Source organism: Esox lucius, chromosome 24, assembly GCF_011004845.1.
Source record: "Esox lucius isolate fEsoLuc1 chromosome 24, fEsoLuc1.pri, whole genome shotgun sequence".
In the NCBI taxonomy this organism is placed as follows: Eukaryota; Metazoa; Chordata; class Actinopteri; order Esociformes; family Esocidae; genus Esox; species Esox lucius.
The window spans coordinates 11,831,950-11,856,011 of NC_047592.1; the positions used below are offsets into that span (position 1 = coordinate 11,831,950).

The window sequence follows — 24,062 nt, forward strand, 5'->3', positions numbered from 1 at the left end:
AATATCTCTCATTTGGCCTGATTGAGTTTGTTCACTTCACTCTGGGAGGAAAGAGATAAAGACTGAGCCTTTGGGGCAAAGGAAAAGCCAATCAGTGCTCCGGGTGGTCAAATTGGAGATTTACCCGTTTTGTCCTCCCATCGGTCTGCTGTTATCATTGTCCTTTACCTGCAGCCAGGAGTGGCTGAGTTCAAGACAGACTGTGTTAAAACCTCCCAGCTCATCAAATCCACCATTCTGCTGTGTTTAGTCAGCTAATCAAGCCCCTTTCTCCCTTGATCCGCACACTCTACTTCTCCGTCTCTCTCTCACCCACCCACCCACCCTCACACCCACCCACTCCCTAGCTGCAGTGGAGGAGATAAGGCCGTCTGCACGTAGGTGCGCAATTAAAGAGGAGTCCTGTTATCGAGGTATTCGCGCGATTGGCAGGAGCCTCGGGGGAATTTCCCCTCTACAGTAGCCGGCTCTGTTCTCACAATTTTTTTTCCAGAGAGGAGGGCACGTAACGCAGCCGGCCGAGGGGAGGAGCACCATGTCAAAACGCAACGCATTTCTGTCGTTTACCATGCCACTGTAAGCAAAAAGGGCGAAAGATCTCTAGCAAAGGAAATCACCAGAGAGGCGACTTTAGCACTGTATCTGAATTATTTCCTTAATTCCTTTATAGGAGTGGGCAGGATAACAGAAGAAACAAAGGGAAGGAGAGAGAGGGAGAGATAAGAAAGATCTCTTTTTTTGGGGGGAAAAATGCATTTACTTACATTTTCAGAGATCTCGAGGACAGCAAGCACAAAGAATATGTACTCTTGGCCGTTTGCAAGCTGCTTGTTTTCAAAGTCACCATACATCTTGGTGTCTCCCAGAGTGAACTCAGTGGGAAGGTCTTTGAAGTAGGCAGCGATGTAGGCTTTGGGCTCAGCTTGCCTCCGGAAGCGAAGGCCTCGGCTTGTTCGGTTAATCTCTTTTAGAAGCTAAAAATAAAAATTAGAAAAAAAGACGAAGACAGTTGATAAAAAGGCATAAAGATGGTTGTCCTTTGCGGTCACACAACAACACACACATACACAGTCTATTTCAACCATGCTGATTACAACAGCCACCCTGCTGATTACAACTCTTCAAGAATGAAAGAAGAAATATTACCATTTGAAAAAGGAGGCAATGTTTTGCCGTACCAGTGGAATAAAATGTGTTTGTGGGGTATGTACATGGCTGTGTGTTTAATAGTACTTGTGTATTGTGTTCAAGACTGCCTCGGGGCAAACTCAAAACTGGACAAACAAAGAATTCCTTTCTCCCCGAAATCTAATTGTTTTAAGTGAGAAGGCAAACAAGAAAGGAAACTCTCTGCAACACCACAATATCGACTTCACCCATGCTCAACCAAGAATTCCAGCACTTTCTATTTTCTCTTCAGACCAATGCCAACTTCTCAATTAAACACAGTTTTTCAAATGTTTTTGTTTTGTTATTTACATTGGAATGTTAGGATTTAATTAGGATTCCCATTTGCTAAACCCAAAAGCAGCAGGTACTCTTTGTAGAGTCCACACAAAATATGACATTATACAAAACGTCGTTCAGAGATGCGATAGCTTCAAACAATTAAGATGATAATCCATTGCTCTACTCAGACAACTCTTGTCTCAAGGTTCTTCTGCAAACAACTTAAGGGATGTTGACAACATGAACATGACACCCACCACGTCAAAACAACCACAAATGCTTACATTGTCAGCATATTTAGACCTTTTGGCTTGGTTACAAGCACTGACTTTGGGATTCTAAGGGAGTTGTAACAGCTCAAAGTCTTGCGCCTTTCAAGGTTTTTGGGGAGTTGAAAAGATAATTATAGCCTACCACCTTCAGGGCTTCCAACATATTACGCATCCAGCCCAACATGCGAGGTTGAAAAAACTGCAATTCATAAATGTCTCAGAACACATCTTTAATCTCTGTAAAGCTTCTCCTCCGCATAGATTGCAAACATTTACCTCAGCCTCTTTACCCTGTCTTTACTATGTGGAGAAGACCCAGGAATTCCCTTCACTCTGGATAGCAGTTAACACACTTCAGCTCTGCAGGGTGTGTGATCCTTACAATTGCACCTTTTTTTTGTCAAATTTGCAAGTCAGAATACAGTACACTGCATCACGCTACACTACATCACTAATCTGTCATACAACGAGACACATTTACATTGCTGGTAAATTTATATTTACTTGTTGTCCTGGTTACAACTATCTGTTTTTTTAAGTCAGTATGTCAGTACAGTATAGTCTTCTGCATTTCAAGGTTTTTAGGGAAAGCTATGAATATAATAGTCTATAATATTTAAGTTTTTTAAGATATTGGTTAAAGCTTTCTTGGAGATCTCATAGTATTACGGTTTTAGTATTTCTTGAAAATATTGCAAGGTCTTTCTCTTGAACTACAGACAAAAGACTTTAAAGATGTTTTGTATAAACTTAGTCACACCCACTGTTGGAGCCATTGCAAAAGTTGTCGTTCGATATTGTCTCATCAGCCTAATTTACCTCAAACATATTTGGATGAAGCCAGGGTAATTACACACAAAAACACACACAGAGACACCAGTCCAGCCCTCTCCCCAACACAACTCAACTTGCATTGGGGCACGTCTAACAGGGCAACAATACATCAAACCCATTAGCCACACCAGGCAACCTGATCACATATGAAATTAGTTCAAACTATTACAATAACAGTGCGAGTGTTTCCACGCAAACCAAGGCAAACTTTGCTCTTATGGTAAATTGTAATGATATGCAGCTCTATGCTGCTAAGTGTTAATGCAATAGGGTACATAATATGTTTAAGAAAACATATGTGGTTCTGGGTGAGAACACTGATTCACACTGAAAGAAAACTGAAAGAAAGTGAGTCAATATATGTAACGGTTTGAAACATCTATTGGTTTCATGCCTCCTCGATATATGTGGTTCTGGACTTCCCAGATGTACGGGTACATATAGAATATAAAGAAACTAGGCCAGCTACTCGTGCAGAACTCTAACTTCATGTCTTTCTCTGTAGTATGTGTGCGTCTGTCAAGTGTCTTCACTGGCTTTGGCTTGGGGGTCGGTGGCACTGCTCGATAATGTCTTCAATCATCTCCCATGTCAACACAGCTAAATCCAGGCGCCCTTGGGAAAAGTTGTGAAAAGGTGAGAGCCTGATATTGACAAACAAATAAATTCTGACAAGAGGGGGGTGGCTTTGGGGTAATCGGTCAAGGCTTGACACATGGGCCTGTGGATACAGCCAAAACCACTACATGAAACTTGGAAAAAAAAACAGTGGTTCTTATAAGAGATGAAACTATTCTCATATTATATTCTCTTATTATGTTTACTTTCTTAATTAAATGTATTAGGAAGAAATAATCTGTATAACTACTCACGTGACAAAGTATTAAATGGATAAGATGATTATATAAATGTTTATAATATGCCCAAAAATGCTACTTTTGAAAAAAAATTTAAAACAAATTAGGCCATAGCCATCTGTCAGAGTTAACAACAGGTACAAATAAATAAATAATCGTCCTTAGAAAAATATAAAGTTGGACTTTGGTCACAAAAACTGTCAAAGTCAGTCCCTTTCTCAGCTTGAAAAAAGACAACGGGTTTGCCTTTGGTGTTTCATCTATGACATTAATGTATTCCTCCCACTCACTAGATACCTTTAAAATATTCATAGAGCATCCATAGTATGTTGACTGTTGGCCACTTCTTAAGTTTTTGTTCATGTCATTTTCACAAGGATATTTAGGGAGACTGACACTATTGAGCTGGATAAGAAACAGCACTGTAAACAAATACCGTATCTTATTGCTAAAAGAAAATGTAAGCATTCAGGGACATATGAATGTGCATTGATTAGTTATTTTATTATTTTTGTGTTTTTTAAACATTTCTAAAACATGGCAATTATTTATTATAAAATCAAAACACATACAGTGGACATAAAAAGTCTTCATACCACTGTTAAAATGCATGGTTTTTGTGATGTAAAATAATGAAACAAATATGTGTTCATGTGATCATGTCAGAACTTTTTCCACTTATAATGTGACCTCAATTGAAAAACTAACTGAAATCTTTGAGGGGGAAAAGCGAAAAATACAATAACCTGGTTGCCTAAGTGTGCACACCCTCTTATAACTGGGGATGTGGCTGTGTTCAGAATTAACCAATCACATTCAAACTCATGTTAAATAGAAGTCACCTGCCATCATTTAAAGTGACTCTGATTAATCACAAATAAAGTTCAGCTGTTCTAGTAGGATTTTCCTGACATTTTCTTAGTTGCATCTCAGAGCAAAAGCCATGTCTGTAGAGTGCTTCCAAAGTATCTGAGGGATCTTATTGTTGAAAGATATCAGACAGAAGAAAGGTACAAAATCATTTTCAAAGCATTAGATATACCATAGAACACAGTGAAGACAGTCATCATCAAGTGGAGAAAATATGGCACAACAGAGACATTACCAAGAACTGGACGTCCCTCCAAAATTGATTAAAAGACGAGACGAAAACTGGTCTGGGAGGCTTCCAAGAGGGCTACAGCAACATTACATTTCTAGCAAGTACTGTCTGTGTGCTACATGTGACAACAATCTCCCGTATTCTTCATAGGAATGGGCCATGGGGTAGGGTGGCAAGACGGAAGCCTTTTTTAACAAAGAAAAACATCCAAGCCCAGCTGAAGGTTGCAAAAACAAACATCAAGTCGCCCCAAAACATGTGGGAAAATGTGTTATGGTCTGATGAAACCAAGGTTGAACTTTTTGGCCATAATTAACTTTTGTCCAAAAAAACTTTTTATATCCACTGTAACTGCAATCTCAGTACAATTGGACAGAGTTCATGTCTAACAGATTTGTTCTTTATGATCATCATGTAGACCTGTTGTCAGAAATATATTGTTTAGGGGGTTATATTTTTAATATAACACTTTTCTTCCTATAAAGATAAGATTTACTTGAGGGACAAGGATTGTTCCAAGCTTTAGCAATGCAGGAAAAATTATGGACATTCTTTTCTTTGAATTTCTCTATTGGATTTTTGGAAAATGCATTTTAATTGTACAGCTATTTTTCCTTGATTTAGGAAGAGCACTCGAACATCCGGAAGCACATCAGCAGACCCACAAACTCCAATTAACTCAATGTCCTCCTTAGCATCTGATGAGCGTTAATCATGTTTCGCAAGACTTAGCATTAAAATAGCGGTGAGACAGACTATACGGGTGTGACACATCCCAAAGAGCGTGCACAGGTCACAAATCGACTGCAAAATCTCCCCATAAGCTTTCTCCGCTAAGGTAGCGATGTACTTGAGCATTACGATACACGGCGCAAAAAGCTTCTGAAATATCGAGACTGGCTAAATATAAAAGTTGTCAAGTGCTTATGCGCATAACCAATGTGCTACCTTTCCTTTGAATGAGAAGAGACACAGAGAGGCCTGATGCAGCTCTTCAGGTAATTACTGCTGAGAGGGAGAGGGGGTTGCAGTGCTCTTCATGACTACTCAATGTTCTACCCAATTTCCATATGAATAATGGTCTCTGCATGTATTGCGTCAATCCACCATCTCTTGTCCCAGGTTTTCCCATTCCATCGTTTCCCGTCTGAGTTACGGGATTTGTCTGCCTGGGTACTGAACCATACACAAGCTGGCAAGGATTGGTCTGTTTTTCTGTTACATTTGGGTGAGGTTGTGTTTGGTTCATGTGGGCTGAATGTGCGCCAGTCTGGTACCTGTAACACAACCATATCATGACATCTACAGACATGTTCAGTACTGTAGTTTTACAGGTCCTTAGGCAGATGCGTAATTGGCCAAAGGAAAGTTCTGGCAGTGATCTTTGTCTAGTTTTTGTCTGTTAAGTCCCATGATGTCAGTACCTATGCAGGATGTTATTAGGACTTTAATTGTAGTAGTCCTTAGGAAGTGATGTGATGGTCCAAAGGGAACATTCTGTACTTTTCTATTCGTTCCAAAGGCACCAGAGGATCATGTCAGCACCTTTTTATGACATTTTCAGGACATTAATTTGACTAACTTTAAACAAGTTCAATTTTTAGGTGTTTCCCAAAATATACAAAAAGTATCCCTATAGTTGTCAAAATGTTTTGGTCCTCTGGAAGTTTCATTTAGTTCACAGTTGGTGTCTGGGACGTGTTTAAGACTAATATAAATGCATGAAAAAATACAGAGTATCGTTGTGCATGTATATATGTGTCACATGTCAGTAAAAATATATATATTGTAAAAGCATTGTTCATGTTGGTTTCCATAACAACATCAAAATAAAATAAAAGATATCACAAATAAAACACCAAGAGAACATCCTAAAACCATAATGGGTGATGTCCCAGGGACCAAACAGGAACAAAATGTGTTATAGTGTTATTGGGACCTCATAACAAGATATTATTTGCTGGGGTTGCAAGGTTGTTACAGGATGATAGGACAATCAAAATTCCTGTCATTTTCTGATTGCTAAAATTCTAGACAGTTCACTCACTTTCTGTGAGAAAGTGAGGATACAAGCAGTGAATAGTGCAGGGAAGGGAATTGTGACATTTAAATCAGTTTTTTACATTTTAAATATAGACAAATACTATTGTCAGCTAGTTGAGGGAAAGTAGGCAAAATACCATCCTTTTACTGAGACCCAATGTCCTTGCTTATTTCCTGGTTGCTAAAATTCAACACAGCTAACAAAATTTCTTATCAAGTGTTGTTTAATTCAGCCAACTTCTGCAAGGGAGGAAGAATATGGATGTTTACAAGGACATTTAAAAAAAAACAGCAAACTTCTCACCACCATTTTAAAGAAAAATATCCAGGCAGTCCCTACCGCATTTGGGATGAATTCTATTGTAATATTTATGTTTAATGAAGACTTTTTACTGTTCATTTTTGTAATACTATTTAATTTATTGGACTTTGGTGCGGTACTAACCTCTTCAAGGTTCATCTCATCTGGGCTGTCCCATGGTTTAACAAACTTTCCTGTTCGCTGTTTCTTCAGAGGCACAACCACTATGTAGTATCCTCTGAAAATTTGAGTCAAAGCAAGAAACAAACAGATTTACAATTTAGCAAAATGTTAATGGTTAATGTCAGTTTGACTTGACAGGACATTTCAATGTTTTAAACGTCAAAGGTCATTGTCAGTTTCCTCAATAATATGTTTACAATGCATTCATTTTATATGGAAGGTCACATGCGGTGCCTAGACAATACAAACCTAGATCAAAGCTTTGAGCTTCAGACACAACAATGTTTAGTCTCCGCGGGGACTTTAAACCTAATCCTTTAGGTGTAACAGGGTATGAGACGTATGGGAAAACAGACAAAGACCACACATGATGGTTCCATTAGCGAGTTACACTAGCCCATTATCATTCCATTAAGTAAGTCGGTTTTCTTCCATGTTTGTCTTTTAATTGAAGCATGATCAGAGAAGTCGGGCGCGGTGTCACACCTCACTGCGGACCCCGTAGGCTAATTAGTAGCTCTCCGTGAGAGACAGAAGAGAAGCTGGAATTAGAGGGATTTGCATCCCTCCACCGTGGCAGCAAGGGAGATAATGGCCTCTGCCAGAGTTTTTTGGTGACTTCTGCAGGCTGGGCACAGTGCTAGCTAGCTTTAGCCAGGAAGGCAGTGTGGTGGGCTAATGTGGAGCTAATTAGCTTAAGCCTTGGCACATAGGACAGTGGGCCCAAGCGCGTTCAGTAAGATCAAAACCCGAGATGAGTTTGAAGTGCCAGTCTACAATCGGATCTGCGCTTTGGCCCTTTGACAAACCAGAGATTAGTTGGAAAGGCTGGGAAAGACATTACAAGGCTTAATACTGGGACGTGGGCTAAACTGGATGGGAGAATACATGGTGTCATCCACTCTGTGTTTGAGGAAATGAGTCCAAGAAGAGCAGGCAAGATTCAATGCAATTATTGTAATATGCAAGGACCTCTATTGTGCTGATGTCCTTTAAAACATTCATCAAACAATCAAACACGAGTTGCAAGAAATCTGTCAGCCTGTAAAATCGAGCCAATCTAAGTCTGCAATTAGGCGATTAACTGCAGTTATAAATTTACCACCCACCTGACTTTCTCTGAAGTCTGAACTGAGGGCAGCTCCACAATGGCCATGCCATCCAGGTTGGTCTTGCCGATCAGGTACGGCTTGGTGCGCAGAATGTCCGGGGCAGTCATGGTGGAGACACGGTGCTGGAGACCACCGGCACTGTTTCCCCGGTTGGTTAGCAGGAAGGAGTACTGCGTCTCGGCCTGCAGACCCGTGATAAGCTTCTGGGTGAGCTTGCCGTCCACCTCTACGCTCTGGCCATTGTCATAGAGAATCTGGGGGTGTAATAAAAGGATATTGTGCGTGTCAATATTGTCAAGACTTAAAAATTGGGGGTACGCTCACTCGGTTCACCTAGCTTCTTAAAATGCGTGCATTAACTGTAAGTCAGTCTGGTTGAGAGTGTCTGCTAAATTACTAAACTGTAAACTAGTCAATCATTTGAGGTCTGTTGAGTCCGTAAAATATCGGGACCTCTTAATGTGTTAATATGTTACATATATGTTACGTAATATGTTAATATATATAATAAATTACACATTAACATTTTACAGAGGTCAGCTAAAACAGGAAACACACACAACTGCAACCCTTAACAAGGGACTAGTTTTAGAACAGGTAACTAGCAGTAAGCTGATCCAAAATATACTGAATGAGACCAATCAATCGCTCAACCTTATCTACATTAAATATGGCATTGAACTAAAAGCCTAAATTCCAAACGGATTCTGTGGTGACCAAAATAGGGAGACTGCTCTCACCACAAAAAAAAAACACACACAAACACTGCCCTGTTTCTGAAAATCACAATCAAACTTCGTTATATCAGACCTAGACTGTTACCCAGTAACACACCCAGTGTCACTAAGAAGGCCATACAGTAGGCAAACGGTAGTTGCCATAGAAGCACGTAAACCCCTAAGGTGTATACGTAGTGTGAATCTCAGCAGCATGCACGCCAACGTCTCCTGGCTCAGAGGTTGAGCAGAGATTGACTGCATCGCTATTGATCTTCGTAAGAGGTGTTGATGTGCTGACAGTACCAGGGTGTCCGTTAAGCCAGTTAAACACACAGCTTGGACACTCATCAATACCACACAAGACATGCCATCAGAGGTCTCTTCACAGTCCCGAAGTCCAGAATGGTGGGAGACGCTCAATACTAAACAAAATGACGTGTACATGGAACTCTTTGCCACCCTGGATAAGATAAGCTAGGACTAAAACCAGATAAAACAACAACTAATAGCACTAAAGGTACTGCGAAAATGTGCAATACATAACACTTTGTATTTTGATGTTTTTTTATTTATGTTTGGAACCTAGGAGGAGTAGCTACAGTACTGCTTTAGTTGTGGGTAACGGGAAACCTAATAAAATACCTAATGCCTAGTAAAATACTTAAAGGGGCAATGTGTAGAATCCTGCCTCTAAACAATAACAACAAATTATTATTTACAACGAGGTCCTGGCGACGACGCTCTTTTGGTACAGAACCAGGCTGGTACAGTACTAGCTAGTTAGGATGGGAATGATAGTACTCTGAGGTTCTGAAGTGAGTATAAGGATATTGCAAGTCAATGAAAACTGATAGAAAGACCGGTGAGAAAGTTAAAATGTGGATGTAAGTCTCTCAGATAGCTTTTTTAGAAAAATAGTATTTGAAATATTAACATAAAATATTATCTGATGATGTCTACTGGTAATGTTTTTTGCCTCTTTTAATGCTAGTAGTACAGTAAAATCGTGCATACTGCCCCTTTAATGGAAAATATGTTTGTTCAGATTTTTATATGACTATATCTTTGGCTGAGAAAACATGATATTTTCTGAATTGTTGTCGTCAAACACTGTTCATTAAAATGCAAAGGATGATTCAAAAGCTCTTACTGTGAATGGCTGAGCTGGGTTATAGTTGTCTGGGATCTCCCAAGTGAGAAGCACGGATGTCTTCATGGCGGCTTTCACATGAAAGTTTTTTGCAAACACTGCTAAAAGAAAGGGGGAGCAGATGATTTAGACACGAAACAGACGCATGCCTCTCTAAAGTATTCCGGAGCAACAAACCTCTTACCTGAACACGTTTCCCTTCACAACCAGTAGAAACCTTTGCCAGAGTGGTTTATCCGGGCTACAATATTCCCATTCTTACCTTTCTTACGTTAATCTTACCTTTTTATTCGCAGCACCTCTTATAATCTGCAGGCTCACCTTTGGCTGACAACACATGGGATGCATGTATACTTACTCCATCTGTTTCTCACGTCTTTATTTCTTATGGGGTGAAAGGACTATGTATACATAGAGCAGATTTGTTTGACCCACCCTGAGATCAAATCAATCGCATTCTGTTTGTTCTTTTGCCACTAAGGCTTGACGAGGTGATCGCTGTTGGTGGTTGTGGGGTGAAATCGGATTGAGGGTGGTGGTGGTGGTGGGGGGGGGGGGGTTGGGGGGCGCCTACCTTGATCCAAGGGCTGTGTCCTGAACTGGACACTGGGGCTATAGGGGCCAGAGCCCTTGCTGGTGAAGGCACACATTTTGATATCGTAAGTGGTGTCCGACTTGAGGCCGTCAAGAGTTACAGTGGACTCCGGGGCAGTGATGAAGAGTTCCGAGGGGCTCCGAGGGCTGTTGATGTCCTTGTACTGCAGGGCGTACTTCACAATGACTCCGTTGCGCTCCGCCAGTAACACGGGTCTCCAGCTCACCTGAATGGTGGTGGTGGTGCCGCCCTCGGCGGCAATGTTTTGCGGGAACCCGCTAGGCACATCTTCCGGGGTGCTGATCTCTTTGACCGTCTCCTCGCCGAAGCCCACCTTGTTGCGGGCGGAGAGGCGGAAGGTGTATGATGCCCCCTTGTGGATTTCTTTGGTGGTGTAGTGGTTTTCTCGCTCTGGGAATTCGATGATGGTCAGGGGGTCGACATCTTTGCGGCCGAAGCGGAGGCGGTACCCTTGCAGGGCACCGTGGGTTAATGCTGGGGGGTGCCACTGTAGGAGGGCAGTGCCCATGTTGGTAGGGCTGACCATGAGTCTGGGTTTTTCAGGCACTATGACAAGATCAGTGACAAAATAAGACATTAAATACAAAATGCTAGGCAAAGAACCTATTTACACTGCCGTATCAATTATAAAAGCATATCCAAACTCATGACAAATTTTGAGAAGCCAACAAACCAAAACCATTCCGTGATGCATGACACATCTGATTGTGAAATCTGCCTTTGCCTGATTATAACAGGGTTCATGGTCGCCACTGCATAGCCTATCGTTGTTCTGACTTCATGAGCAAGGTGTTATTCCACAAAGAGAGCAGTAGATATACAACACCCTGTTTGCATAAATGCTAATGCTGTTTGCTTTGATAGTTCACCAATATGGCATACCTTTAAAAAGCCTTAACTGAGTAAAGGCTGCTTTCTCCTCCCCATTCTTTCCTCCCCTACACACACAATCTCACACACACACACACAGACACACACACACACACACACACAGTACGCCTGCAGGCAGGTGTGGCATGAAAGCCCTTTCAGACGGATTAGACGACAGTGCAATTATATGTCACACATACACACATGGTAAAGTATTTCTGAATGCCATTTGGATTGTGTCATGCGGCTCTCTCAAAGGAAACCAATGAGAGCCGAACAGATCGTCGGCCCGCCTTTAATACTGAAGTCTATTTCTTCCCTGATTTCCCCACCTCATTTTCCATTAGTTCCTTAACCCCTGCGAGCATTCCAATGTCAAAGCAGTGGGTGAGCGGAATTACAATTGTTGTCATAATTGGGGTGGCAATTAGCCGCATTCACACTTTAATAGCCGTGGGGGGAAAGGTTCGCTTAGCTTCCTTTTTTTTTTTTGTATAATTTTTTTTTTGCTTCCTTTCACTGGGTGCAATTTCACAGCCCTCTACAGCACAAATGCATTTCTGGATGATCACAGGGTACATTAGCAGAGGGGCACGGGCAGATTTGTCAGCGGTGACAGCTCCTTTACCTGCGCCAGTGGTGGTGATCAGCTTGGGCTTGCTGCGAGCTCCGTCTCCCTTTGTTGTGTAGGCTGCCACAGCAACAGAGTACGTGGTCTCAGCCTGCAGCTCTGTAATGACCATTTCCTGCAGAAGAATATGGATTATTATTTTTTCCCCCACCCTGGCAAGGGAATTTGCTGCAATTTTGGGGGAGTTTAATAGCGGTGGGGTGTAATTTGGGGTCATTCACCACACAAAGGACTAAAAGAATGTAGGCTTTCGTGCATGCATTTATGCAGTGATTTGGTGATTCAGATGACATTATCTCACAGATGTTAGCTCTCTAATTAGTAAATGACTAGTAATAAACACAGCTGGTACAAATCTGACCTGCTACATATAGTATTCAAAACTATAACTCCATTGCCAAAACACCCTTCACTCCATGCATGTGATCTTGTGAACCAATGCATTGAAATTAAGTGATACAGTACTACTGTAATGGTAAGGCATAATATGTTTTTAATTACATTTTACTCAGCTTTTAGGTAATCTATTACTTCGATAGTCCCAACCCAGCAAAAAGGTGACTTTTTAGAGTATCAAGACAAACTCTGGTTGGGAACATCCTAACATCTATGTTTTTTTTGCTGGGAAACAGATGCTTTGCAGATGATGTGTAAATAACTATTCAACTAACCGTCAACATTTCTAAGAACCAACTCCAACCCTATCCTTAACGCTTATCCCCCTAACTCCAACCCTAACCTTAACGCTTATCCCCCTAACTCCAACCCTAACCTTAACGCTTATCCCCCTAACTCCAACCCTAACCTTAACGCTTATCCCCCTAACTCCAACCCTAACCTTAACCTCACTGGGAGGGTGCCTAATTTTAACCCTAGAGATGGATGCCCCCCGCTTAAGTATTGTTGTTGTTCACCGGTCAAGCTTTCTCCAGTGGCAACTTTGCTGATGGCTTATAACATGCAGTAACTATGACAATTAGTGTGAATTTGAAATTTGCTTATTTCAATGACCCATCTTAAATTGATAGCACTAAGTATCCCTGCATAAAGGTTGATGTTAAATGACTGAACCTTAAAAGCAGAATGTAACCCCAAATCTTACCCAAATGCTTATTCTAAACCTTACCCTTACTGTAAGCTTTACAAGCTTTGACTTAAAAGCATACTTTCAGCAGTTTATTGTTAGTTTAAAAGTTCTCAAATCTGTCAGTCTTTTCCATCAGTCTGAAGGGAATCCAGAACAGTTAGGAGGTGTTATGAGGTTTGGTACAGTCAAAACCAAGTGTATCATGAACGGACAGTTTGGAGGAGATAAAAAGCATGCAGGGGGACCAAAGGGAAGGAGATGAACAATGTCAGATATCTACTGGATCTACTTACATGTTCAGCTGAATCGTCATATTCCCACTGATTAAGATTTGAGTGCAACAAAAAGAGAGAACAAAACAATGGCTAAGTTCAGAAATACCTCTGTCTACCAAGGGATTAGAAAACAGTAGTGGAGTACATGCTATGGCAAAGACACAAACTGACCAACAATTTTGCCCTGAAGAGATGTAATTCACTGACCCCATCCTTGAATATGTCCATTTCATTACATTAAGACAAAAGTGTTTGTGTAATTCTCTCAACAATATATTTTTAGTGACAGAGGATAAGTCAGATATGGCATACGTATAGTTGACGTTTAATCATTTATTATGTTTATAAAACACAAATCTCCACCAAAGGTTTACCCTGCTACTCCTTTGCATATTCCGTTTTTTTTCTTTGGCAGGTGTCTCTCCTATGCTCTGCTGTCCATGGTTAGAAAATATGCAACTTCGGAGAGGGTGGTTAAGGGTGCCTACCTGCGCATCGTCGATTAAAATGTCCTTGATGACCGCCTGTCCCACGGGCTCCCCATTAACCATCCTGACATAATGCACCTGGTAGCCTCGGATCTGCCCGTGCTGCTTGGTGGGTATCGGTGAGCGCCAGATGACTTTTATTGATGTTGAGTTGACAGTCTCCACCTCGACTTTACGAGGCGGGCCACTGGGAACTGGAGGAACACCATGGGATAAAAGAAACAACGTCAAGATTATAGAGGACCCCCCTCTCCCTATTGAATTTTTGGCCCACTCCAAAGAGCAAAATGCTGGGGTGGTAAAAAATCTAGAAAAGCGGAGCATACTGCAACAAGCACTGTATGACATCAATATCTCAATAATGGCAAGGGAAAAGAAAAACAACCCCAAAAACAGGTCTGACAACTGACCTAATCTGGATACATAAAAAAATGTGAGTAGTGGATTAAAAACATAAAAATGTATCTGTTAAAATAGAAAAGAGAAGCCAAAGGGGATGTTTCAAAACCTTGAAGCACCCTGCAATAATTTTGGCTATGAAGTGTGAAGAAAAAATGAAATATAAAAAAGAAAAAGAGAGAAAAAAATGTTGTCATTTTTGGCCATTTAAAAAACAAAAACATCTTCCATGTCGTACCCTTTCCAATGTCAATAACTTGACATTGAGGCAAGTTAATAAAAAAAGGTAAAAATCTAAACTTTTTTTTTATGAGAGTTTGGGACGGGAAGTCAATGGCCTGAAGTGCTTCGATGCAGGAGATTATGCCATACCATATGCTGAATTCGAAGGGGATAAACGGCGAAAAACTAAAAAAAAAGTTTGTTGCAGTCCGTATAGTTAAAAAAAAGTGTCGCAGAAAACGTCCAAGTTAGTAAAAGTGGCCTTAACGTGACTGTTAGAAGAGCTGGCAGCTTTTTTAGAAGCAGGAAGAAGCAGAGAGGGGGGTGCTACTTCTGGTCTGAGGGTTTGTAGATGCTGTTAGATTGTGTCTGAAGGGGGTTTCAGGTTAAAATAGCTGGATTTTAGACTGGATTTAACCAAACATACCATCCTCCTCGGTGCGGACCAGTTGTGGTAAGCTTTCAGGTCCTTCACCCACATCCGTGTGAGCAGTCACAGTCACACGATAGGCAGTCCATTTTTCCAAATGTTCCAAGAGGTACTGGGAGCTTTCTGGAGGGATGTTGGATATTTGTCGAGTGGTGGTGTCCTCCCCTTCAGTGGCGGTGTACTGGATGGCGTACTTAGTTATGATCCCATTCTGTAACTCCAAAGGGGGAGGCCGCCAACTTACCAGGATATTGGTGGAGCTTGGGCTAGAGCACTTTACATCTTGAGGCGGGCCAGAAGGCACTGATTGGGAAATGGAGGGGATTGGAGGAGCAGGATTTGTTTGATTGGAGCCACCATTTGAGTTGGGGATTAGTTTCGTTTGGCATGTTTCGAGGAGGGGTTTCACAGGTAGGTTGACGTTTGTTTTGGGTTGGGATAATGGTGGTGGAAACGAACAAACAATAAAGAAAAGAAAAGGGGAAATAAATATGACACAAAATGAGGACGACGCACAAACTGAAACAACGTTGTCAAATAAATGGTACCCAAAGTCAATGGTAATTCAGAAATACAAATGAGACAAAAGGTAAGACAAAAGACACTCTTTTCAAAGAAGGCCAACTCAGTGAGTACAATCACAAACAAACACACAATGAGGGTGTAATGTATGTATGGTGTTGTCATGAGACACTGTAATATGAGGACATCTTCATAATATTCAGGCTAACCTACCTTTGTAAACAAAACCTTATATATTCTTTTGCAGAAAAATAATTACTAATAATCACTATAGGCATTTTGAACATATAAGCCCACATTTCATTTAAATGTATAAAGTGAATGCTCAGTAAAAGGTAACTTGATCACATGAAATCCTTAATAAAAACTGAACAAATATCACATATCTGGCAAGCAGTTACCACGAATCCAAAACATAAAGGTTGATGGTTCAACTCTGGTAAAGTGTAAAAATTGGTCACCAACCTTTCCGAAGCCTGTTGGTTTGTGGTAAAAGCCTGACTGAACAATAAAGAACTTCCCACGGAGATATGACTGACAACTGAAAGTCCCGACACACTGGCATGCAGACATCCTTTGCACATCCTTGGTACATCCCATCGAGTTTGGACTTTTTGAGCTTAATACCTACCTGTTCTCTGCTTTTTTGTTTCTTACACAGAACTCTGGTTTATTTTCGATATATTTAAAATAGAACAATTTGAAACAGCTTTTGTAATGTTCAATTTTTTTATAATCAAGACACTACTTACATGTGTGTAGCTTTATATTTGACGCCTGAGCAAATTGTTCAATACTTCTATTATTTCAATAAACCTGAGGTCTTATTGTGTGTTAGTGACGTAAATCTCTATGTTCACTGATACAACATTCTTTAGAGCTTTCTACGGGTCCGTTGTTCATCCAATTTTATGATTTTATTCTATTTTGAGGAATCACCAATTATGCTACTGAGAAAAGGGAAACCCCCTCTGACCTCTTGATAAAATGTGCAGAATTGTATTTCCATAGAAAGCTCAGTCTTAGTATGCGCATACTCAGAGGTGGATGACACAAAGTCAAGAGACAAGGCCTCCAAATGTGGAAAAACATGCCCTTTTGCTAATCAAAAACGGCAAAGAGTCAGATAAAGAGGAAATAGAAATTCAAATGAATAATTCAAAGATCTATTATTGGCCTTAGCTGTGATGTTCTGAACATCAAAGGTGTTGTAGAGGACTGGGTTCTGTATACACAGTGACCTTGTGTGTTGACTTCAGATGTGAGCCCTGGTGAACACCGTCCATGCATTCATTTCAAAGTGAATAGGTACATGGACAGGTAGAGTTCCAACACTCATTACAGCTCCCATAGCTGCAGAACTGTTCCATTTTCAAAGTTATTTGTCTCTTTCAATGACGCAGATTGTTGTTAAGAGTTATCCACTATTTTCAATGACATTTATATCTCATGTCGTCAACGAATGTTTGGAAGTAGCAGATCCAATTATAAATTGACAAAGGCAGACACGTTTGAAAATGGAAGAACCTTGTTCTCCTTTCCTCTCCAACTATTTTCGACCCACAGCGGTACACTGCATGACCATAGCTTAGACACGGAAGAGGACCTACGTGTTTGGGGGGTTTCAGCTGAGATCTCGTTGGTGTAGGCCCCGATGCCATGCTTACTGCGCGCGGCTAGCTGGAACGTGTAGGTAGTGAAAGGTTTCAGGTCCTTCAGCAGGTAGGTGGTGGTCGGCTCAAAGCTGATCCGTTTCTGTTGAGAAAGGGACGTGGCATCAGTCGAGGAAACCGGGGATAAGGTTTACCATTGGGTGTAAGACACCTTTAGATGAGTGTACTGCGGTCGTGTTATTAATATGGGAGACCATTTACCTCCTCCTTGTCATCCCCCTTCTGGTACAAAAGTTCATATCCCATGATTTGATTATCTTGTCCGGTCTGTGCAGGAGCGATCCATGACAGAAGTATGCTTGTTTCGGATTTGGCTTCCCCTTTGAAGTCAGTCGGTTGAGAGGGGACTGGGAAAGCAACACAAATACACATTTAAACTGCTAAAATAATGAGACGTATTGTTATGCCCACTATAGCGCAGCTGCTGGTGCTGTTGTGGCTACTGTTACCTGCCATTACTACAGTATCAATATTACCAGTTCCTACATTATTTGCATTACCTGTCCTTGCTACATTATAACTATTAATTGCTGTTTCTGTATTATTACTGGCTCCTGTTCTTACTATATTACTACTTAAACCTCTGATTACTACATTTGTGATTTTACCTGTTATTGCTGCAGGAACACATCCAAATATGTGTTCTTGATGTTATTTCCCGAAACATAATGGATTAGAATATATTATAAGAAAAAAAAAATCAAGTAATTCAGGGCTCAAGTCACTGACTTCATACTGTGTAAATTATGATTGTAGTCATTCAGCATACCAAATAGAAACAGAAATGGCTTGGCACTCAAAAACCAAAAGAGATGTCAAGTGTAAACAGCGGTGGTCAAAAACGTAGAGACTTTTATCTAATAGGAGAAAATGAGTAAAGTGCTTACCCAGAAAGACACTTGGCTGTCAAATTAGCCCGTTGATACACTCTTCAATGTAGAGTTAAATTATTTGTTTGTTTACTCAGAATTCAAACATCGCAGAGCTTAAGATCCTACAGCCAGTTAAAGGCTAACTCATGTTCAATTAATATGAATTGTTAAGTCTTGGGTTCACAAAAACATAGAAAGGCCACACACACAAACCCACCCACACACACACACACACACACACACTTCTCACCTCCCGTTTTCGCAATGATCTGGAGATCTGCAGAAAGAGGTCCATCACCCACAGACGTGTAGGCCAGGACCTTAATGTAGTATGTCTTGTTGGGGATGAGTCCCTGAATGGTGAGGAAGTTGGACCCACGCACTATTTGCTTCTCCCAGGTGTTGACGTGCTGGGTAGAGTCCATGGTGTAGTAGACACGGTAGCCCATAATCTGACCATTGGCTTCCTCTGGTTCATCCCAGTGGATGATGGCAGTTGTGGCGCTGAGCATACGACCCCTGACCTGCCTGGGCGCCGTGCTCGGCGCCTGCTCGGCCGTCTTGGCCTCGATGCCTTCGCTGGGCGGCCCGCGCCCGATGTTGTTCACCGCCACCACCCGGAATTCGTAGTCCGAGTAGGGACTGAGGCCGCCCACGCTGTAGCGCGTGGTGGCCACGCCGTCAATCTCCTTGTACGTGTCCTCCGAGAACTTGGACTTGTGCTGGATGATGTAATAGGAGACAGGCTCGGGGTTGCCAGAATCCCACGTCAGGGTAATGCTTGTGGCCGTGCGCTCCGTCACCACAGGCACACCGGGAGGCTTGGGCAAGGCTGGAACAACAAACATACGCTCAATACACACAGAATTCTATTATTCTATTAGTAACGGTTATATGAAATGAAACCTTGGCGTGTTTGCTGAAGAGTACCATTGTAGAATCACTGTGTGTTTGCGCTGAAGAGTACGCTGGATCTTACTGGTGAGACATACGAGGGGAAAATGCGGAAGCCTCACTTCGAAACGCTTAACAACTAACATCAGACACATCCTTGGAACATTTCATGTGACTTCTTCAGGCAGAGCCGAACATTTCCACGCTTTGTCTGGCTGTGTATCGTAGAAAAAAGTAATAGCATTTTGTTCTGTGGATCTACAATTTTTCCAGATGGTGTTTTCCATATATAGTCAGTTTATATGTATTTTGTTTTCTTCCCTTGCATTGGTACGTCTCATCAGTTTATTATAACCATATTTCGACAATTGTAAAACAGGATTACTTTCCATGCGGTTCCAATGTGCGTCTCTTAAATAATTTAGTGGTTAATTTATTGCTTTAATACTCTCAACACTGACATGACCCTGGAGACACAAGGCCAATGGATTCTCTTTATATGCCATCTCAAGTGTACAAATGGGGGACGTTGCTGGCAGCCTTGGGTTATATTGTGACTAATATCTCTCTTACGTCTGGGAGAAAACAGGCTGTTTGTGTGTGTGTGTGTGTGCACATGCTACGCAGTGGAGGAGATCCGATTACACTCAGATAAGTACCTGGTCTCACTGAGGAGACAAAACAACACAAAACACACATACACGCAAACACGTGCCACAAAGTGGGACGAAGCTCTGTCGTTCAGCGCCCCTTGTCGAGAGGTAAACTTTCCAGTGACGGTCAATCTAGCATCTAACACGCAGAGGCTGGCGAGGACATAGACCAGGGGCTTTAGGGGCCCTCCCCCAGAGACTAGAGAAAGCGTAGTGCTCTTCACCTTTCACCGTTATCTGGGCCACGGCCTCGATGACCCCCAGGGTGGACAAGGCCACGCAGGTGTAGTTGTTGGACTGGCGGACGTCAGTGAGCTCCAAGACGTTTCGCCCAATGGGCATGTCATCCTCGGGCGTCAGGTCTTCGGCGCCTAGCATCCATTTGACATAGGGCATGGGGGAGCCCACAGCCACGCAGGTGATGTTGACACTGCCGCCTGGCATGATCTCGTTGTCCGTTGGCGGGATGGAGAACCGCGGGGGCACGCGGCGCACTGCAACAGACAAGGGGCAGCGGTAACGACTCGTACAGGGGTTCCCCCCGTGAACGACAGAGAAAAAGACCCCCCCAATAACGCTAATTACACTGACAGCCAATATGTTTCACACGTACCATAACAGGTTCCCCTACGAATGTATGTTGTCAAAATCTAATGTTACGCAATCAAACATGGGGTATTACATTTTGTGATGGTTTGATGGAGGGTTCAAAAACAAACCAGAACAAACCAAAAACGTTTTTCACACGCAAGTCAGTCTCGGGCCTAGCAGGGCTCAATGATGGGACTAGACTAAAAATCACACAAATACCATGCACAAATGATACCATTGATACAGATAGAGAACAGCACAGGGGAACTGGAGGGTCGACAGCATGCCAGAGTAAAGTGTGCAAGAGAACAACTTTGATGCCGCGGTCTTCCAGTTGATGTGAAGTAAATGTGCCGCATCACATTGTCACATCGCATGTACATAGACACCCCGTGGTCAGGGCCACATTCAGCTACGCTACATAGGATACAGTACAACTCGGCCTATCAGACAGAAAAAGTGGATGCACGTTACAGAATAATCATATTTGAGTAAAATAATAATAAGTGGTGAAAGAAAAATGTAACATTTGTAACCGATCGAAGAAACAAATTGATTGAAAGTAAGTGGACATGAACGAATATTGACCATTTTAAACACCATTTTTAACCCGACTGTCTGGGCGTTGGGTTCTGTCATGCACACAAGGACATAGCTGGCTTGGAGAGGCCACTATGTTTGGGAATGGGAAAGAGAGAGGAGGATTGAGAAGAAAATAAATAAATAGTAACAGACATACACACACGCACAAAAAGGTGGTGTTGGGGGAGGAGGGTTGGGGTTTAGGGGGTAGGCTGCTAGCGTTAGGTTACAGGAAATTAACGCGACTGGCTATTATTACGCTGGAGTTGCCAGGGCAGGACAGGACGGGACAGGGAGAGGTTAAGCAGGCAATTTAACATAAATCACAACATTTTCTGAGGTTTGACCAAGGGAGTTGACCACATAAACACACCAATGGGTCAGTGGATTTAAGGGTAGGGCTGGGGCAGGCGTGGAAGAATACAAAGACAAATTGGGTCTGGATTGTTAGAATTTCTCGGGGGGAATGACATTAAACGAATGAAGTCAGTGTTACTGCTTATAGCACTCCGTATAAATATAGGGCCCCACAAACCGCTCGCTTTGGATTTTCAGAGGCGGAACGGTGGGAATATTTGGGGAATGTTGTTTGCTGCTCCGATGCGCCTTGAAAAGAATAACCGCTCAGATGGTTTGGCGGTGAACCTCTAATTCTAATACAAAGTGAAACACTCCTATCATCCCAGTTACTTTTAATTCAAATTACACAACCTCATCTCTCCACTACGGGAGATGAACAAAGATGAGCCTTGACTAATGTAATGGCAAGAGCCATTTGGGTTTTCCCTCAGATTGTGCCCATATACATTAACATGTTGTTAAAAGCATTGTTCACTAATAGCGTTGTTTGCAAACGCCACAAGCCTGCATCACATTTCACACGGCGTATTCTGCTTAGCAGAATGTGATGGAATCTAGGAAAACTCCTTGCATTATTTAATACAAAGTTTAATTCGCTTCATATTTAATTAATATCCAAATGAATCCCGCTCCCCAAAGACATAATGTTATCATAATCATTTTAATGTCATTACATTTGTCAAGTCTTGGGGCTAACGCTCCAAGTACGTAATTCGTTCATGAACGCTTCTATAGAAAATATCCTTCGCAGAGGTCGTATATAAGCCTACGAGGCTAACAGCTAAGTGCTAGACCTCACCACTGAAAATAATTTAAAGGAATTTGGCTTAGAGCTTATTTTTGTATTTTTTTTTATCTATTCATCTGAGATTATGAGGTAGAGAGGGAACGCTTTCCTCCTGCGTTAACTGGTCAAATGGCTGTTCATTTGTATGTGCCAAGGTAGGCTGCGGAGCGTGGCAGTGCCTCACTCCAGGAGCCCGTTCTGATAGAGGACGCCCTTCCTGCTCCGGTGCTGCGGCGCTTGTTGGCACTGCGCTTCATTTCTGCCGCCTGTCACAGCCTTGGCCTGTTTAACCAAGCAGGAACACTGACAAGCTAAGGACACAGGGGAGGGGAGGGGCAAGGGTTGGGGGCGGGGCTTAGAGAAGAGGGGAGGGGGATTGCTAGCTGGAGCATAAACAGGTCACCATGCAAATACCCAATGATGCAAATACTATCTCACAACCGCTGACACCCCCCCCCCCCCCCTTTCAAAGACACCAGTCCCTCCCGTGACATGCACCACTTTTTGGACAGTCAAGCATCGTAGCCAAGACCAAAGGCATTCTTCACGGAAAAAATGAACTGAGCAACTGAGCAGAAACAATAACAATAAGAATAGACTATCAGCAATATAAATGATAATGAACCAAGAAGAGAACAACATGACAGAGAAAAATGGCACGCAAGCGCAGCTACATTCATTTCAGTTGTATTCTTTCAAATCGTGTTCATCGACGGTTGCAACAAATGAGTTTCTCTAGTTTCAGTTTTGTGAGGTGGTATAAAAGTAAAAGCGCACCAACCTTCTCGCAGCTCTGAGGGATGTAGGGGGTTTGATGCAGAACACAATGAAATAAGGAAAGGAGAAGAAAACAAGGGAACACAGAGAGAGTAAAAAGGCCATGTTCAAGCGTTCAAACTGCCACTCGAAAAAATGCCAAGGACCTCCTGTCACAGGGAGTCATGGGGACAGGGAGTCTGCCATATCGCCGCTCACACTCTGGTCCAGAGGCAGAAGTCTGAACCACCTTCATGTCATAATTTCGCTATGTTTAGCATATCATTCAATCCTGTCCCAGTCATGTGGTTGGCTTATATTGAGAGCTAAGGATTAACATATCTGTGCTATATGTAGGCTGGGTTTTATGTAAAATTGTTCTGTATGTTGAAAATGTGAGCAATGTAAAAAATAATAATAACTTGACATCCCGAAATACGTTGCTGTGCAATTTGCTTAATACCGAATTCCGAATAATAATGATAATATCATATAAGCATTGTCATGAACTGTGTTTAAAATCTCTGATATGTGATGACACTGCAAACCACAATACTCGGACAGAATCATAGAGCTTCGTTTTAGAAGAAAAAGGCTACAGTTACTGGCAATTAACTTAGCCTGTTAAATTAAAATGAGGAGAACAAAACATCCATTGGTTTTAACAACTCATTGACAGTGTATTCAAAGGTACCAATGGACATGGCAATGAATAAAACCTTCAGTTTATATGTACCAACATTTCCAAAAAGCACACAATACTGTGCTTAAACTTGTATTTTCTTTGAATTTCACATACAAAGTGACAGACAGAACCTCAAAACAGCTCAAACAAAGATGTATGATGGCTGAAGGTGTTATAAAAATCATTATACACAGTACAATTACTGTTCAATTATTTATAAAGTTTAAGAAAATAGCAAATTAATGTGTGTACTGATGCTATCAACACTTAGGCAAATGTTAAAGTGGTTGCAATTAATCTACAAATCAATAAAATTACATGTGATTAATATAAAATGTATACAATGACTACAGAACAAATAATCTCAGATAGTTTAAAAACACATAGACCAAGGAGAAAAGAGTTAAAGGTGTCCTTCCAATGTTGCTCAAAAGAGAAAAAGAAGAGAAACAGAAAGATCAGAGATGATCTGTTACTGTAAACAAAGGAAATTGGTGGCGGGGTAGTACAACTGGCTTCCCCAAGGTACATTTAGGAGTAAAGTAAATTAGTAGGCAAAACACACCAAGCAGTCAGTCAATGGAGTTCAGGACTCAGGAACGGGAACAGAAAAAAACACAAAACAGAAAACACAGGTTCAAATTAGT

At 41.7% G+C, this 24,062-nt stretch overlaps 1 protein-coding gene across 41 annotated transcripts in view; it reads right to left on the reverse strand.

The window, feature by feature from the left end:
• LOC105020620 (protein tyrosine phosphatase receptor type D) overlaps nt 1–24,062 on the reverse strand; it is a 464,512-nt gene that overhangs the window by 42,516 nt on the left and 397,934 nt on the right. For 15 of the 41 annotated variants that reach the window (XM_020043398.3, XM_029117569.2, XM_020043389.3 and 12 more), the window contains 14 exons: nt 22,756–22,767; nt 19,879–20,148; nt 18,358–18,939; nt 17,437–17,582; nt 17,173–17,317; nt 15,038–15,343; nt 13,990–14,183; nt 13,520–13,546; nt 12,137–12,254; nt 10,597–11,184; nt 10,023–10,123; nt 8,151–8,407; nt 7,003–7,096; nt 765–974 (listed from right to left, as the gene is read on the reverse strand). In XM_020043398.3, the coding sequence (XP_019898957.1) occupies nt 765–974; nt 7,003–7,096; nt 8,151–8,407; nt 10,023–10,123; nt 10,597–11,184; nt 12,137–12,254; nt 13,520–13,546; nt 13,990–14,183; nt 15,038–15,343; nt 17,173–17,317; nt 17,437–17,582; nt 18,358–18,939; nt 19,879–20,148; nt 22,756–22,767 (3,050 nt within the window). The remainder of the gene's footprint in view (nt 1–764; nt 975–7,002; nt 7,097–8,150; nt 8,408–10,022; nt 10,124–10,596; nt 11,185–12,136; nt 12,255–13,519; nt 13,547–13,989; nt 14,184–15,037; nt 15,344–17,172; nt 17,318–17,436; nt 17,583–18,357; nt 18,940–19,878; nt 20,149–22,755; nt 22,768–24,062) is intronic. The other 26 variants (XM_020043412.3, XM_034290539.1, XM_029117571.2 and 23 more) reach the window with 8 other exon arrangements.